Here is a 19,162-nt window from a genome sequence, read left to right as displayed (position 1 = left end):
AATGACACTATAAAAATCCAACTGAAGTACATGATGCAGAACAAAACTTGAATGGCCCTTTAATAGTTTGAGGCGTGATGTATCACTCAATTTGAATAAACATTAACTCTGAGGACATCTGAATAAAAATGAGGGCATTCCTCTCCATGAAACAACATCGCTTTGCTTTTCAGTCAGCTTTTGTAATGACTGTAATGATTCTCTGTTTTGTTGACCCGAGACACAATGCCCACGACTTCCCCTCCGCTTTGGGCTCAAAGCCTAAGATATCATCCAGAATGTTCGCACTTCTCTCAACCAAACGTCATCGGTGTATTTTGAGCAGTGCATGGGACATATTTCATTCCTGTTTTAAAGGCTGAACGCTAAACCCAAAACACACTCTCCCATTTTTCCATGAACGCACTTACAGCCCCAAAAGTGACTCTGTAATGAGATGTTGTTTGACATGCATGCAACATTTGTGCGAGCCATTTGGCATGCTGCAGAAAAGGAGCGGGAGTGGGAGAAAGAAAAGAGAGAGGAAAAGAGAAAGGCTGTCATGTGAACTCTGTCTCAAACCAAGCCCATCGCTACACTGCCTGTAATAATAGAGAGGAAATTGAGCATTAAATACAAATCAACGGTTATTAATTTCAGCGTGACAGAAGAAGGGCACAGAGGTTGAGCCTTTCAGCACTCCAGCGCATGCAAGTGCTGTTACTTCACCTCTGTACCTCTGAAAGGAGGGGCTGCGTCAGTGCGGGACGGGGGACGTGGAGGAGAAGTCCTCTCTCTGTGTTTCATGATCTGGTTCCATAAAGATGATGAATAGCTAAAAGACTTATCAACAGGCAACCAATCTTATAATATTGGTATTATTATTTTTTATTAACATACTGTTATTATCTAGTTATCTTGTGTGTGTGTGTGTGTGTGTATATAAGTAAAATATAATTATGTGTATTTTATATATTGTATATAATTTATATAATTAAAACAATCAATTGAGCAAATGTGTCCGTATACATTTTTTAATTGTAAAGAGATTTTCTATTTTAAATAAATACTATTCCTTTGAATGTTCTGTTCATCAAATAATCCGTAAAAAGGTGACAGTTTTACAGTTTCAACCAAAATATTAAGCAGCACAACTGTAAATAGCGATCAGATCAGAACGTTTAAATGATATATTCTTATTTTAAATTGTAATAATAGTTCATATTATTATTACTGTTTTTTGTTTTTTTTTTACATGTAAATGCAGCCTTGGCAGATAACTGCACACGTTCTCTCCTTTCATATGACTTTACATTCACTTATACTTCACACTATTTGATCTAATTTTTTTTTTTTATTAAATATTTAAATTTATTATTTATATATTTTTCATATTTCATGTAATATTTATTTTGTTGGTTTATTTCGTTATAAATGATATTTCTCTGTTTGTTTGTTTTTTGTTTGTTTTTTTTGGCACTGCTGAAAAAAACCCCAGCCATGTTGAAGTAGGTAGTTGAATTATACACAACTGTTCTTTTAAGTCAATGATCAATCAGAGTCTCTAGCTGCAACTGCACATTATCAAGTCCTCAGTATCATGCCGTGCTCAGGGAATTTACAGAGAATGATGGGATTGATCAGATGTAGTGTTGGGAGGCCTTGACCTTTGTCTCCTTTTATAAACCAGGGAGGAAGCAGCGCTTGATCCCAGTGTTTTTCAGCACCTGCAAAATGTCAGCCTGTTTAGATTTGAAGCAGAGACACTGATAGGACCATCTGGACCTTCACTCATGACGTCTAGCCATGGTCTGTGTTCATGGCCTGCACACCCTGAAAATGGATCAGCCGAGATCTCATTTGTAACTTTTTGACAAGCACAAGGTGAAAGCCCCACTCAAAAAAAAAAAAAAGATTCAAACACTGCCTATAGCTAAATTGATTCAAAGCTAACACCATGTAGTTAAAAGATACTCGCCTGCTGTAAATATTATTTTGTGGGCTTTTTTCCTCTTGTCAAAACAAAGATCTGCAATTGCTATTGAGCTTAATCTTCAGTTGATTGTCTTAAACACATTAACGCGTTCTTCAATCCAACTCTCATCTGGAAAAATGCCTCTCAGTAAAAGTGTGTCCATTCCAGCTAGAGACTTTTTTTGTCAATTAGATTTGGCTGTTTTATTCCTACAAAATTATACATTTATTCTTACACTCTTAAAAATTAAGTTTCCTAAAGGGCGTTTTCATAGTGATGCCATAGAAGAAGCATTCTGGGTTTTCCAAAGAATCTTTCAGTGAATCGTTCATTAGATTTTTTTCTCAGTGTGAAAAACATTTAAATAATCTAAACTTTTTGTGCAGTGGAAACATTCCATGGATGTTAAAAGTTCCTTGCAGAAAAAAAAACGCCAATAAAGAACCTTTATTTTTAATAGTATATAGCTGAATTAAGTTAACACCTTTCTTTGTGGAACATATTGTAGCATAAAAACAACCCTTCTGTAAGCACCCACATCTGTGGTAGGTCTTCTACATTTCTTAATCAACTTTTGACAAATTTCTCTGACTTTCCATGGTCTCGGTTTCAGTGAAATATGTCATTAACAGTTTCCATAACTTTGACCCCTATGAGAAAATACTATGTTAAACAATTCAGCAATTATACTTCTTTAACAGTCATAACTTATGTGCATCTACTTGAGAGCGCTTTTTTTTTTCCATCTGTCCGTTTTAGATTAGCCGTCCTGTCAGCTTCGGTGAACAGCGTTACACCTTTCCATGGGCAGACCCTGGCAGAAGCAAATGAAAAAAGGGTGTTAAAAAGCAAGTCAATGGACCCGACTTCACTCTTGAAATTCGGTATGACTGAAACTGCCCAGGGCAAGGTTAGGGGGGAGGCAACCATAGGGACGCCTGCGTTTGACTGGCACATTGTTAAACAATGATGCAGTTTGACAAATCTCAAGTAGAGCTTATGAAAAGATAACATAAACACAAGAGTCACCCAGAGTAGTGCATCCACCTGTGTGCATCGCAGAGAAGTGTGAGGTAAAGGTTGCTGCTAATGAGGAAAGCACTGGCTCGCTCTTGGATTAAGGTCTTTGTAATGTAAATCACTGTCAGATAAAGGGCCTGTGTTTACTCTTAGCATTAATATTTTGATCAGCATGTTTAAGAGACCCCGGCTCCTTAATGCACACGCGGTGGGATGCCTTGCAGCGGACTGCCCTGTCGTCGACCGTGTTAACATGTCATAAATCTCTTGCCAGCTCCAGTGCGGCTCTCTGCACTGAATCGCGAGACGTGTTCCTCTTAGATTTTCTTGGCAAGTCCTGTGTTATTTCGTTTAGCTTTTTTGGGGCACATTAATACCCAATTAGCCATCACTGAATGGGTCTTAAAAGGACGAATGTAAGAGTATCGACTTGGTGGGCTTTAAAAAATCGCCTTTGCTGTCTCTGCAACTTTTTTTCCATTTTGGACTCACACTTGAAAGCTTGTTTGGTGTTTTCGTTGGAATCGCTCTCATTCTTCCTTCCTGCAAAACGTGGCGTGCGCTGTAAAGCTTCACGGGAAATGTAGAAGTTTCAAATTGAGGTTTCATTAACCAAAAACCTGTTTTTTGGCAAATATTCTGTCATTCCCTGATTGGGGTCATTTAAGCCACCCTTAACGGCCGGCTAAACCACGTACCTGATGCAAAACAGCTGTTTATGGGTGTAAACTGTGTTTTACTGGCTGTATTTGTCCATTGCAGTGTCATATAAACAGTCTTGATCATTCTAACCGACAGATTGATTGGCTTAGCCACTTGGCATTGTTGGAGTAATATTCATCAGTCAAAAATGAACGTGTGTGTGTGTGTGTGTGTGTGTGTGTGTGTGAGAGAGAGAGAGAGAGAGAGAGAGAGAGAGAGAGAGAGAGCAGATTCATTATCAATTAGCAATTTCAATCTGCAATATTTGGCTTCATTGATAATTCCATAAACATTAATACGCCTTTGCAAATTACATAAATGAATTTGAACATTGTTTTACACTGAGTCAGCTGTAGGTGTGGCTAATATTATTAGGATTTCACAGCTGTTTGAATGTGATTCAATAAGAAGTATTGACCAGTTTATGCATAGCATATACTGTAAAGAAAAAATACTTTTTTTAGTATTTAAATCACATTAAAAACTAACATTCATTCTGATGTTATTGAAATCTTATTTGGTCAATGATGCAATGTCCCAATTGTGCTCTGTATATTGTATTTCTATAGACATATTATTATATTATATATAATAGAACTATTCTTTCCGCGTCTACCACAATTAAATATCCCACATTTTTATCCACTGATTGTTGTTTACACATATTACAGGAAAAAAAGAATGATTGCCATATTAATGACGTTCTGTTCAGAACTTAAACCATCTATTATCTTAAAACAAACAGACGGAATAAAAATTATGAGTATGAATATAATATTACAGAAGGTTCTCAATGCATATCAATGCATTTCAAATGCATCTCTATTCATCAAATAATGTAAAAAATAAAATAACAAATAATCCTGAATAAAATAAAAATGCCTTCAAATAGAAAAATGATTTTAAATTGTCCTAATATTTCACAATATTAATGTTTTTCCTGTGTTTTTATCAAATAGGTGCAGCCTTGGTGAGCATAAGAGACATATTTATGCATATATATATATATATATATATATATATATATATATATATATATATATATATATATATATATATATATATATATATATATATATATATATATATAATTAAAATGATTGTGCAGTCATTATTTCATTATATATTTGGCTTTTCACAACAATATCTCCTCTCATATGACTTTGCTCACAATATTTGATCTCATATTATGTAATTATGTAATGTATTATGTAGTTTTTCTCTGTGTGTATGTGTGTATGTGTGTATGTATGTGTATGTGTATGTGTATGCGTGTGTGTGTGTGTGTGTGTGTGTATGTAAATTACATTAAAAGTCTACAGTTCTCAATTTTGTCAATGATGCAATGTCCCAATTGCACTCTGTACAAATGCAGCCCATCTGGATGCTGAAAAAATTATATTTCTTTCCTTCGTCTACAACAATGGACTTTTAACCCACATTTTATCCACTGATTGTTGCGTACACATTGCAGAGAAAAAAAGAAGTGATTAGTGTTAAAGGCTTTCTTTTCCCAACTTAAACTATCGTCATTTTGACAATATCAACACTGACAAAGAACAACTGAGTGTGACCGGCTAGCTACCATTTTCCAGACCATTACGGTTACGTAGCATTCTCTAAACGAAAATGACCGGAAGCCATGAAGTCACTCAAAGACGTGTGATAACATCTCTGACAAGAAACTGCAGAATAGGGAGAAACAATATTGCATTATTTCAACCTCTTAATGACTGGCGTTCTGTCGACCGCAACCGCAGAGTTACATACTGACCCACAGCATGTACTAATCCAGCTGCCCATCGTCCCCGACTACTTTATTTAGAACGCTAAAATCTAATGTGGTTTGTGGAACCAGGAACAGAGCGGGCTAAGTAATATTTTATGAGATCCAGACCTTTAAAGGCAGGAAAAGACATAAATCATAGCTAATATACTCAGGCTATAAATTGATGAAAGTGAAAAGAAGTGTGGTGTAGGCCAGTCTATGCTGTGTGCTGAGCAGCCTGGTTTGGATGTTGAACTGTATTGTTTTGTATGTTTGTACAGAGTCCATCTGTCATTATATGGCTGTGATTGATTGATTTGAAAGCCCTTAATATAGCCTGGAGCAGTTACACTCCACTTAGTCTCAGCTTCAGACCGCATTCCCATGGATGTCCAGTCCGTTCTCTGACCATATGATGCATACTGCATACAAGAATTGTTGGTTGAACTTACCAGTTCCTTTCTATTTAACTTCCAGAAAGAAGGCAACATAGTTTTTTTTTATATATATCTGACTGGAAACAAAATTTCCAGTTGCATCAAACCAGCTTTTTTTCAGACATATTGAAAAACGAATGTTTTTTGAGGGGGGAGGGGGGGGGTAATGGCTCATTTAATTATTTTTAAAGTTTTTTTTTTTTTTTTTATGGTTCTTTTTCATTTCTCCACCATATCATTTGGAAAAAAATAAATATAATTTATATTATAATTTATATTTTATATTATATTCTAGTAATGGATAGGGGGGTCTACATTTGTTAAATATTATTTTCCCTTAATGACTGTAGGCTAAGAAATCTGCCATTGTTCCAGTTTTAAGATTAAGTTGATTTCCGTTTTACATGATTGGTGTCAGTGAGAACCACACAACTGATAATTATAAAATATAAAATCTAATATAAAAGTCTGGCTATGTGACTACACTTCACTGACCTATTAGATGACTCCTAACCACAGATAAATGGCTAGATGAAAACCCCTATCCATGTCTTCTCAAAATGATGTCCAAAAATTGTGTTTTTGCTAATTATTTGTATATGTGATTATTTGAGTGTGATTGCCCAGTTGTGTAATGAAAATTGTGTAAAAAGTTGTGTAACCACATCACAGATCAGTTTCAAAATAAGTAGGAACAAATGTTTTTCAAGAAAAAAAAAAAAGTATTTCTTAGTCAGTCTTACATGAAAGAAGGAAGTCATTTTCAGTTGATTTAATCAAATGTTCATTATAATCAGTCAAACACATGGTTTTTCCTTTTTTTTTCTTTTTTTTTTTTTTACATAACCCCCCCATTCCCGAATGACTCATTTCTGTAGTATTTTCAAAATGCTGATCTGTCTGTATGTAGTACAAGAGGAATTTGGGTCATAGAACTCTTGATTTAGAATACATAAAACACATTACTTTAAAATGGCCCCTTGTATAAGATGTTCCTGAAGCCAGTCTGTAAAACAACAACAGTATACGATCCTCACAAAAAGGATAAATAAGAACACTTGGTCAGATCCTTCTGCTATATGTCATGTGCACGTCTTGAACCAGTTACAGAAAATCTAGACAAGTGGGTTCAGAGAGAAGCATACCCTCACCGCTTGTCATGTCTTCTGAAAAGTCTTTAAAAAGTGGGACTGACTTTCAAGTTAGACTTTGAGAGGAAAGATTTTTTTGAGCAATAATTGCTATATAATGAGCGCTTCGGTCACCTCCTGCCACATTGTGGCCGTGTTTTCTATTTACTCGTCTGGTCAGAGCCAATAGCTCTGTTAAAGAGATGGAAAAAATAAGTCTTTCCAGCTCCTGCTGGAATTTGATTTCTTCCAACAGCTGTCTTGCTTTATACTACCATGAAGTCAGGGAATCGCCCATCTCAAATCAATCACAGGGGGGTGACATTTCTTGCAAACTGTGCTCAAAGGATAAATGGACGGGTTGGTGATGCGAGAAGGGGGGGAGGGGGGTCACGGCTAAAAAAGGAACATCAAATTGGCAGCCGAACAGCTGGAATGATGTCCTTGTTTATGTGCTCTAGTGCCTTCTTCCATTAGTCTGATGTCTTTGAGAAGTCATTTGCTGCACTTTAAGAAAGTCTCAGCACTTACATGGTGAAATATTACTTTTGATAGGGTTTCATTAGGACTGGGAAATGAAATACTTTTTCCTTAATGAATTTTAGCTCTGCCTCTTTTTTCATTTTCAAGAATGATTCCTCTTCACTCATGGTGTGTCAAAACATATTTTCTGTTGACTTACTGCAGGGAAACTGCTGCAGCGGACGGAATAGGTCAGGCCGAATATGACTCACATAATAACCGATCGAAAGCAGAGGAGTCTATACACAACACCTGTACTGGTACTGTTTGTACAGTGACGCAATAAAGCCTGCTTTGGAGCATTACGTTGAGTAGCGTGCACGTTTTGGTCATTAGGAATTACAAACTACGGCTGTTAGGCTTTGAGACACATACAAATTGTGTTTATTTTAAATCTGGGCTCTGAGAGAGTGCCCTCTCGCTGGCGTGGGCGTCTAAGAACACAGGAACAGTGGAGACCTTATTCACACCTCGCTCGGCAAGTGAGATCTGAACAGCGCTGCCCAGGAGTTCAGAGTGCTCAACCCAGTGAATAGGTCATAATGTGCATGTATAGTAATGAGGCATAGAGACCCTTAAACCATATACACTCTATATTTGAATTTTCCTCTCTCGTAAAACTGTCATCAACTCTGCCGATCTTCAGAAATGGTCTTTTAATATGTGCTATGATAAATGTGGCATAGCAATAGGCATTTATTTAAATATTTTTCAGATGTTTCACAATGTATTTTCAATGAATAGGACTTTTGTATTTTAGCATGCAGCCAGTGGCCGTGGTGCAGGTTGCCGTGGCAACAACTAAAAGCAACTTATTACTGCATTTTTAGTAAAGCATGGTGCTAGCAATGCCAAGGTCATGGGATCGATTCCCAGAGAATGCATGAACTCATTAAATGTATTAAGGAATAGTTTACTCAAAACTTCTGACATCATTTACCCACTGAATTCATATGGCTTACTTCATTATGTAAAACACAAAAGCAGTGGCAATGCTGCAAACATGCTTCTTTCAAGATTTGCTTTATTCAGTTTAGGTCTTGGAGTGAATTAGCAGATCCACTAAAGAGTCCACTAAAATGTGGAACTCATCGAAATTTGCATATGCTTGTGTTTCCTGTCTCTGGAACTGGTATTCATATGAATGTAAGTCAAAAAAACTAAAAGTGTAGAGTGACCCCCTTTAAATACGGTGACACCAACCTCAGCCGAGAATGAGTGAGGTTTGATGTTTGCGTTTGAGGTTCATGTCAACATATTTGAAACATGTTCATTTATCACATTATTTACCACATGTTTTGGTTTAATTAACTGAATAAAAGCTTACATTTTGGAATGCTCATCTTACAAAGTGATCATGTTGCTTTGAAGACTTGTAATATACCGTTGGGATTCATTTAATGCTATTTAATATGTCCTTTTTGGAGCTTAAAATTGTTGGGTCCCATTAGCTTTTATTATGTGGACAAAAATAGATAAAAGGTTTTCAATTTTTTTTAAAATATTTTTTTGTGTGTAGATGATGACAGTTTAAATTTTTGTTTAAGTAGTTGTAGTTCAAAGTGCGAAAACACACATTTGATGTTATCACTTAAATTTGAACAGAGTGACATTAAAGCATGCTGTCAGACACAGTCCAATGAAAACAGGGGGGAGGTAGGGAGACCGTAGAGGTACCCCATGCTGAATCTAGTTTCGGTGTAATTGGGATCATACGCAGCATGTGCAGTTTTGGCTCACAAGTTAGATTAATCAGAGGAGCTTTAATCGTGAAGAATTCTCCTGTGTGTGGCTCGGCAGACGCTCAAATGTGGGCCTTTAAGTTGAGTTCTGTTTAAGTGCGCACCTTTTGACTCCACAAACACCCATCTCAGAAATTGGGGGTCCTCCGCCCCGCACCCACCCATTCTAGCTCGCTGCTTGCAGCAGTGAATGAACATGCCACCACAACAGGGTCCACTTAATGATTAAATTGCATCTCACGTGGAAGTTCCAAATCACCAGATTCCTCGTAGCTGACTCTTCCTGCTGATTGTAATTTATGTCGGAAGTCATTGCCGTCCAACTCTCGGCCTTCATGAGGTCCAGACAGGAAAGAAAAGACATGTGGAGCCTTTAGCCATGTGCTGAACGTCTGGAGCTGGCATCGTGCAGTCCGTAAACACGCTACCTTTCACAACTCATGATTACAGGTAATAAAAGTTGCCATGATCATAACTGCTCGCCTTTCATGCTGTTGCTAGAAGTGTGTGTGCACCTGTTCTTAATCTGCATAATGATTGCAGCGAGACCTGATTATGACATGGGTCAATACTGACGAATGGATAAACTGTTTAACCGAGACATAGGGAGTTGTGTGGCCTACTGATATGCATGCTCGATCAGTCGTTTAAAGCAAAATCACTGTAGTTTATGCACACTGATAGGGAGTTTGGGATTTTGTGTTTTTAAGCATTTGATCTCCCTATAAAAGAGGTTCGCACAATGAAGCTAAATGTATTTTCGGCTTTGTGGGATCATTTTAAAATCTTGATTGAAGAGACCTGGAGTTTATCAAGTCCAGGCTGAAAGTCTGTTTCTGGGATGAGGTTTTGTTCACTTGAAATGCATTAGGCATTCCTGCCCATGACTTCATCCACAATTGATCCCTTTCAATACAAAATGTGCATTTATTTTCCAAGTTCTCAAGCTTAATACTTCAGAGCTAAATTTCTGCACCTGAACTGTAAACCCAACTCTTGTGTTTAGATTAAATCCATGCTAATGACACAGGAAAGACTGCAGAGAACATTAAATGACCCATTAGGAAGGCTATATGGGATTGCAAAGGGTTTATTTCCTAAAACAAGTACTGTTGTCTTTGTGTGCATTTAAGTGTCTTGTGAAACAGAAACTTAAACTAAAATGACCATCCTATGGTTAAGTCTCCTAAAGTCCCCTGCACCACCAGAGTGGTCGTTACTTGAGTTTTCATTACATTTTAGTCTCTTAAGCTGCTACAGAAATGAAAATAGAACATGGTCTGTAGTAAACATCTGTCTGTAACAGTGTCCTCTGCATCACTTCGCTCTAATAATTGTCACCAGCATTTGTTTCCTTGTGATCCAGTTAGTTTCATGAACACCAAAAGGAAATAATTGTTGGTTATTATATTGTGTGGAAAGACCTGCATATGGGGCAGGCACCTATAATAATACAGCAAAGATGATATTCAAGGGATAGAATGTTCAGTTCACGATAGCACGTTTGTTATAAAGCTATTTTCTTATATGATGATATGTGGTAAAAATGTTTATATTTATGCAATTTTGAATTTGGTCTAGGTTGATGTGAGGAGTGAAAAGTCACTTCAGATGTCCACTGTATTTCTAGTTACTATGTGTTTTTAAGAGTCCATTATGTTCAACTTAAAACAGATTATTCTCTTTTACAAACTGCAATAATTATCACAAATCAATTTAAAAAAAGTTAGATTTCCTAACAAAGGAGACTTCAAATGACAGCCTTCTATTCTTCGTCACCATCCTCTTCTTCCTCCAAAGGCTGGTCTGTAATGTAGCTATATCTTGGTGACTGCCTTTATTAAACTAATATTTAATAACAAGTATTTTATTTTAAAGAACTGTATATGTTAGTTTCAGAAAACTTGTATGTTTCTTTATTCATTGATTTTGTACAAATATCAAGAGTCATTTTTTAGGGTTCTACATGTGACCTTTCCTTCTACAAAAAATAATTTTCATAGTAATAAAGTTTTTTTTTTATGATCAGATTTTTTTGTCATACTAAGTTGTGAAGCAATGTAAAGTCATATCATCTTTAATCTGTGTTTTCTTCTTTTCTAGCAGGCATAGCTTGCATGGGTCAAAGATATTGAGTCAAACTAATATACCACGTTTTATCACAGTTGTCAGTGTAGGGACAGTTGCAACATGTCCTTGCAACCATCCCAGCATGCTGTCCCTTACCACATTCATCTAAAAGCTTGCCATAACATTACAAAACAAATTTTATGGACTAAAAAGAACCACTTTCACCACATAGTTGTATCTCTCCTTTTTATTTAAGGAAAAACCTGTTTGTGTCCAAGGTGGACTAATTTCCTTCACTCACTCCCTCTCTTTGTCACACACACAGACTTAAAGAAAACAGTTACATAAAATGAAAGATTTATCTAATTTGAATAAAAAAAATTACGACTGTATTAAGACACTATTTGGTTAATTGCAAGTTGGTAAAACCAAACATAGTGGCTATGTTAACAGGCCCCAGTTCAGTAAACTTTCACAGAAGTTAGCAGAAGTAGGCTCAATTTCAGTGTCTTGATGATTTTGATTGACTATTTTGATTAAATTAATATTTTGCAGTTCAAATGTATTGTATTGTTACTTGTTACATGAAAATCTTTTTCCATTTACTGTTATTTGTTTTTATACATCCAATTGTACTTATTGAAGACTCTGTTCACAAATAAAGAAATTGCTAAATGAAATGTAAGAATGATTAAATGAATGTTGCAGGCTTGCAGCTGCCCCTGTGGATTGTTGCAACCAGCCCCCCTGTTCTTGGGTCGGTTGCAAAATTTGACTTTGTCTATTCAAGTTTAAATTGTACATATCATATCTACACATGTTACAGCAATGTGGGTGAGTAGCAGATGTGGCTTTATTGTATTCATTTTTTGGTTTTCCACTACAAACAGTCTGTGAGAAACTAAAGGAAATGCAGAGTGTTGCAACCATTCTCCTTTCTCTGCCTTTCATAAAAAAAGTTGAACATATTTGTTAGTTTTAAAACTGTAAGTACGTTTTAATGAAGTTAAAGATTATTTTGGAACACACACACACACACTTTAACATTTCCATTATTTATCCTGAAACCCTCTCATATTTTTGTTGCTCAAAAAGGTTCAGTAGGCCTACCTTTTATCGCCTGGATGCCTGTAAATTATTTTCATGTTGGGTAACACTCGCTGGATGCGAAATGTATGGCCTTTGTTCAGCACATTTTGATCTGACAGCTACAGGAACGATGTGTTTTACACTGTTGTGGCGAGCAGCATCTTATAATTTTTTTTTTTTTTTTTAACGTTCCTACATCACATAAGACTATAGAATAAAACCTATACTCTGAAAAAATAATTATGTTTATACCAGCCCCGTTTATTTAATTGGAAAGTATTATTAAAAATATAAATTATAGAACTGGGCTCTCAAGTTATCTAATCGTAAATCTCTCTCAAAAGAAAGTTAGTTCACGCTATCTCTAACTGTACACCTGCCTGTAACATAATTTGTGACTTTTTCCATAGAAATGGCGTTCACATAAAAGAGTTATTTCACTTTGCACTTAAATACACTTAAACATGTATGCAATTCGATTTATTAGTTTCATTCCAGGCGCAACAGCAAATGCAAATGTGTGTGAGCTTGATGATGTCAGGAAGGTCATAGCCAAGGTGAAAGATTCCTAAAATCAGGGGCGGACTTGACCATTAGGCAAAGGTCGGCGACCGCTTTGGACACAACACATCAAGACAGCATCACAACAACAACACCAAAAGGAACCTCAATGTTGCTCTATGGTAAATGTGTAAATTTATAGGACCCCGTTCCGATATTTTGCCCGGGTCACCTAATTCACCAAATCCGCCCCGTTCTAAAATAATTTAATTATTTTCAGCGTTTAAAAAAATGATATGTGTTGCGGAGACTATACTTTTTGTCAATATAAATAGCTTATGTATGTAGCCTAATTTGAATTTACATCAGGAGTTTTCATAAAAGGTGGACGCAGACTGTGGACTTGTCTGGGCGGCTTCATTCAGAAAACTGCAGCGAGTCGTTATTCGTGCATTAATATGACGTTGATTAATAGTCTCGTATGGGGTTCTCATTGGTAAAATGAAACTTGGAGCATTTAAAATGAATTGTACCAAATCACTAAGGTAAAGTATAAGCTATTTTTCTCGATTCCAGGTAGGGTATCAGTTGGCTAATGTTCTCCGGCCAGACTAAACTATTAGGCCTGTAAAATGTTTTTTTTTTTTAAAGTAGCCGTATGTTATGAAACTGATCAACTGAGCAAACTGTGATTTCTTCGTTGCATCCGTTATATTCATCTATAAAATTATATTAAATTATCGAGTATGTGTTTTTTTAAACCAAAAAAAAAAAAAAACAGTAGCTATTTAAAAACCTACTTTTAAGTAAGAAAAAATTATAATAACAAAAAAAAAAATTCAAACGATTAGTCAAGACTTAAATCAGACCAGACAGTTTCTCAAATTATTTATCAAACATTTCGTCTTTGGTTCTGCCGTCATGGATCCGCGTTGTGAAGGCTACTGGAGGTTTATGCATATTGGTGATATCAATAACTTTGTCCACAAGACGCAAAATACGCAATTTTGTTTTAATGGACTACGTTACTAATTTAACATTCATTAGACCACATCAATAACAAATATTTTGTAAATGTTAAGCAAAGCAGTAGCTGGGCCAATTTAAAAAATGTAGTCCGTATGATAATATGAAACAAAGTTTAATAAAACTATTTGAATGTACAACTTGATCTGCATTATAAGCTTAATGTAAGTCTAATGTAATATTTATTTGTTAATTATATAGCCTACTAATTTAATAAAAATAAATAGATATTAATAAAATGAATCATAATGTGTTGACCTACTGTTTATTTCAATATCTATGCTCTTTTGGCAAGAAATCAGGCAAGGGACCTAGGTGTTAAATATGTTAGCCTAAGGAAAATTGAGAAAAAGAACGTATTTTCTAAACAGTCCAATTCCACAGTTATCAGCAGAATAAGATCATTTTAGCATTTTGCAAGTACTACTGTGGTGCAAAATGAACAGGCCTACACATTCATCAAACTGCAAATCGCTTACTTCAGACACTTCTGAACCAGTAACCATAACCATTGTCTTTGATTAAAAGGATCTTTCTGTGAAAATAAATAATCTCACTTTGGAAAATATTGTGTTACCACATATTTACTTTTACTGCGTAAACACGCCAGAAGAAGTTGAATGCGCGGTGTGATGGGGCTCAGTTAGGCCATAAACAGTTCTGCGTAAAATTACACATGTAGCCCGCATTCGATGAGCCTGATGAGATATGGCGCAAGAATCTGACACAACATAAAACGAAAAACCGCAACGAGGAATTTTATATTATTCATGGGTATTCTTATTATTATTATGGTTGACTTGACTTATTATGATGCTGCTGTCATTTGTGTATTTTGTGGTACCATGTAAAAAAAAAAAAAACTCACTTGCCACAAGTCTTCGAAAAAAAAAAATACATTTTAATTGTTTTTTTTTTTAAGAATATTTATGAAATACCAATGAAAAGCGTAAAAAGCACAATATATGCCGATAAAAAAGTCCATGATACCACAGCCTTCAATGCTGAGAGAAAGACTGTTCACTACTAACCACCGCTCTGGTCCTGGAAAAAAAGTTCACTTTGACTTTTCGAGGCCCGCAGAAGTTGGCGTAATCAAACAAACAGACAAAACATAGGTAGTATAAAATCAGGCCAAGTGGTTAGGTCTGTAAGTGCCAGCATAAAGGCATCGGTGCACAATGATCCAAAGAGGCCGATTATTAGGTCCGTTTGCGTCCCGGAGACAATCGTGTTCTCGTTTATTCCTCTTGGTTTGCATCAGAAAGTGAAGAAGCACCGCCGTCGGATAAGCGGTCCGCGTCTCGTATCCTCTCCTGCTCCGACAGCTGCTCGCTGCTGGGGATGGAGTTCTTTTTTGGACGACCCTTGGGTTTGGTCGGAGATTCTAGTCCTCCTCCTTGCAACACCTTCAAAGCAACAACAGTGCATATAGGTTTCCATTTCCACAGGTACGACAGTTGAATCATAATATCTATGCCTATTATTAGAACTTACGACTTTCTTCCATTTCATTCTTCTGTTTTGATACCACGTTTTGACTTGAAGCTGACTCAGGCCTAGAGACTCTGCCAGGTCTATTCTGTAAAAGAGAAAGTTGTCCTCTAAGTCATTTCTTAGAGAACAGCAATATGTCCTTTGCATGCAAACTGTAGGTCCATAATTATGCTCATAACAAAGTAATAGGCTACATTTGGGTAAAAAACTGTGACACTGACATTGGTTTAAATAATTGAGATTAAAAGCGTGTTTACCTGTCAGGAGTTGAGAGATACTTCTGCTTCTCAAATCGTTTTTCCAAGCCCATCAGCTGTAGTTCTGTAAACACAGTCCTACTTCTTCTTCCTTTCTTTGTCTTGCTTACTGAATCAGCTCCAGGGTCGAGTTTACCCCGAAGGTGGAGGTCCAGCGGGAGATGATGGGATGAAGAGCCGAGCTGGAGACCCGCAGCTCCGGCCAGAAGCGCAGAGCCCAACGGCGCCCCGAGCGAGCAGGACAGAGGAGACACTGGAAACTTCAGGATACTGGTCTGATCTGCTTTCAGGACTGGAAGTGAAACAATTGTATGTGTGTGTGTTAGTCATGATAATCTAATCGGGACTACATCTTGGTGATAGTGACATTTTCACTTCAGTTAGAAAAAAGAAAGAGTTTGGATGGATATGTAATGGTTCATCATGATGAAAGGTATTTTATGTGCAACTTTATATAGCTGTAAAATAATACGTTACATATTATAACAGTTTTCCTGATCAATCTGTTAAAGTTGAATTACATGCTTTTGAATCCATAAGGTGTTTTTTTTATTTATTTATTTTTTACGAAAGATACTATAAATCCTGGATAAACAGACTGATTATTTACATGGCAATCTTAGATGAATTTTTGCTTACATCTATCATCCATAACGGGTGGTCTCATTTAAAAATTGAGTCTTATTTTTCATACATGAATATTTGAACATCAAGCTCGAAATTAGCTGCATTATGCTCCCTCGGTGTAAAAATATTTCATCACAAAATATTTATTTCAAAACGTTTAACTTGTCACAATGATTTTAGTCTTCTCTAATCGATTTCTGCAGTTTCAACTGAATTTTCTTAATTTGTAATCCAATTAAAAGTTTTTGAAAAGTACAATAAATGTATCAGTGCAATTTGTAACTTTGGCACCACTATTATTTTATTTTACAATTTAAGGCGGCAAATACAACACATTTGTATTTTTTATTTTAATTTTTCATATGCTGGTAAGAACTTTCCCGGAGCATCAATAGAAGTAAAAAATAAAAATGCGCGCAGTTGGGCCTGAACTGAACGTGCATTTGCAATTTTTATAAGCTTGCTCGGTCCATTGCATTGCATATATTTCGATCTGAGGTTTGATTTGTGTTGGTCAACAGACACAATGCGGAGTCTTTTCTCTTTGAGTCTTTGAGTAGGCAAATTGGGAGGTTGTGCAATATGAATGTCCCTGTTTTAAGAGAAGGTTTAAGACTAAGGGATTGTCCATGCCGGATCTCAAAACTATCGTTTGACTGAAAGGTCACGGCACTTACCTAAGTGGCTGTGGTATGGTCTGGCGGACAAAAGGGCATGTACTCCAAATTTGAGGAGGTCTCCAGTGGGACTTGATATCTTGTGATCCGGATGCTCTGTAAGAATCTCTTCAATCATGAAACTCCTGTACCTGTGAGATCTTTGGTCTGGATGGGCTTCCGGGGGGTAGTAGTGCGCCCCGATCTCCAAAGGATGTTGCATTATTATAGTTTAAATGTAGCAAATGTTCTCCGTAACTCCTGAAAGCTTATAGAAACCTTGAGGTCACATTGAGGATTCAGATGTCCTTGTGAAGCACCGAGGCATAAACGTCCATTCAGATTTTTACATGCGATGATCATTTAAACAAACAAACAAACAAAAAAAACATCCTTGCGTTTGTGGAGAACTTTTGAAATACGTAAAGAAGACTTTTACTGAAGCTCGACCTTAGAATGCTGAAAATACGAGTAAAATTGTTGATTTTCTTTTAAAGAGTTCCGAAATGTGTGGTCCCGTCTGCGCAGCTGGAGTGAGAAGTCTGATCCGCCCAGCAAGGACAGCCTGTTTCTGTTCTTACCGCACCAACCCGAGCTCTGAAGCAGGATCATGGACATCTGAGTTTAAGGAGGTCTAGCACAACGCCACACCTCCTTCTCAGCATGCTTGGGCACACTCTGTAAATCAAGGGGAAAATCATAGGCAAAATATTGAACTTGTCGTGTGACTCTTTTTTAGATGTCTTTGATCATTTTAATAAGTTTACTTTTAAAGCGGGTCAGGCTAATGCTTTCTGGTCGTATCCTAAAATACAAAAAGATTAAAAAAAAAGAAAAAAAAAAAAGAAACAGCCGTTCATATAAAAATGATTTGATTAGGCTACACTTTTTCTAAAGATGCTTCCATTTCTGAACGTGAAGACTTTTTGTAGGTCTTACGCATCTAGGTCTACATGTGTTTTCTGCACTTGATTTCTACAAGATATAGTATCGAAGTTTATTTGTTTCTAAATAAATCGCGTATCTTTCACCAACTTTCTCTTGTACAATATATAATTAAATTACATTAGAGACACGTTGTTTTATTCCACCTAAACTTGGAAAAAATAAACGAAAGTCTTGCCAAAATGAAACTGATTCAATCCTCTCGAAACAAATATATGCGCTTATAACATTTTTTAAACAATGAGGTCATTCATGGTTATTAATAGATATCGATTACATTGTATATTAAATTCAAACAATTCAAAACCGAAGAGATCAGGGTCTTTTAAAACATGTTCAGCAAAAATGTCTTGCGAGAATTTAAAGAACTTGTAAATATTTCGCTGGTGTTTTATTTGCGATGATGTAGCTAACGCATTTTAAATATTAAAATATATAATATAGGCCTAATTTAGATGTAAGGAATAAAAAGGTTTTAACTGCATGTACTTTTCAATTGCAGTAGGCTATAGGCACACAATTTAACATTTTAACATTATAATGGAGAATATAAAAGGTTTATTCAGGTCTTATTTTGCGCTTTTATAATTCGTTGATGAATAAAACAATTGTGAATAATTCATGGCAGTGGTTCTCAATTCCAGTCCTGGGGTACCACTGCTCTGCACATGTTGTATGTCTCTTGTTTAACGCACTTGATTCAGATCTCTTTATGAAGGGAGATCCATGAACTGAACCGAGGGCGTCAGATAGGAGAGACATAGCCTACAAATTGTACAAAGCAGTGTTATCCCAGGACTGGAATTGACAACTACTGATTTATAGGATATTCACCATCGTTATGAAATTCTTGTGTATTTCAGTTGATATAGACAAGTATAGGCTAGCTTTTTTCCCCTAGAAAATACCATGAATCCATTTAACATGGCGAAGTGTTGCATTGAAAATAGGCCTACTGTTTGTACTTTTAATATAAGGGGTAGCCTATATGTGTACGCAAGTTCATTAGAAACAAGTAAAATGATTTACAAAAATGTTTTATGCATTCACGATTCATATTGAAAATGTCATATATAATTCAAATATCTTTATTTTTTTAAAGAGACGATGCATGTTCACGGTAAATTCACTCCTTCGGACATAAGACCATTGAGAATTACATGTTTACTGTCTTTTGACAGAAATGATATTTCTTTGTTTGTTTTAAAGTATTGTGTTA

At 36.1% G+C, this 19,162-nt stretch overlaps 1 protein-coding gene across 1 annotated transcript; it reads right to left on the bottom strand.

Moving 5' to 3' along the window:
- Positions 1-14,250: 14,250 nt before the first annotated feature.
- Positions 14,251-17,700, bottom strand: LOC113095921 (homeobox protein BarH-like 1). Its single transcript, XM_026261260.1, has 4 exons — positions 17,020-17,700; positions 15,716-16,007; positions 15,459-15,543; positions 14,251-15,370 (listed from the first exon to the last, which is right to left on the bottom strand). The coding sequence occupies exons 1-4, from the start codon at positions 17,219-17,221 to the stop codon at positions 15,203-15,205; spliced, it is 747 nt and encodes a 248-aa protein (XP_026117045.1). The 5' UTR covers positions 17,222-17,700; the 3' UTR covers positions 14,251-15,202.
- Positions 17,701-19,162: the final 1,462 nt, after the last annotated feature.

The sequence above is a fragment of the Carassius auratus genome, unplaced genomic scaffold, assembly GCF_003368295.1.
Source record: "Carassius auratus strain Wakin unplaced genomic scaffold, ASM336829v1 scaf_tig00215808, whole genome shotgun sequence".
Taxonomy (NCBI): domain Eukaryota; kingdom Metazoa; phylum Chordata; class Actinopteri; order Cypriniformes; family Cyprinidae; genus Carassius; species Carassius auratus.
This window is presented reverse-complemented; position numbering and strand designations above follow the sequence as displayed.

Excerpts from the sequence above, each read along its gene's own strand:
- LOC113095921 (XM_026261260.1), bottom strand. The coding sequence starts at position 17,221 with ATGCAACATCCTTTGGAGATCGGGGCGCACTACTACCCCCCGGAAGCC. Across the intron at positions 16,008-17,019 it reads ACCATACCACAGCCACTTAG|TCCTGAAAGCAGATCAGACC; the intron begins GTAAGTGCCGTG and ends TTTCACTTCCAG. Across the intron at positions 15,544-15,715 it reads TATCTCTCAACTCCTGACAG|AATAGACCTGGCAGAGTCTC; the intron begins GTAAACACGCTT and ends TCTCTTTTACAG.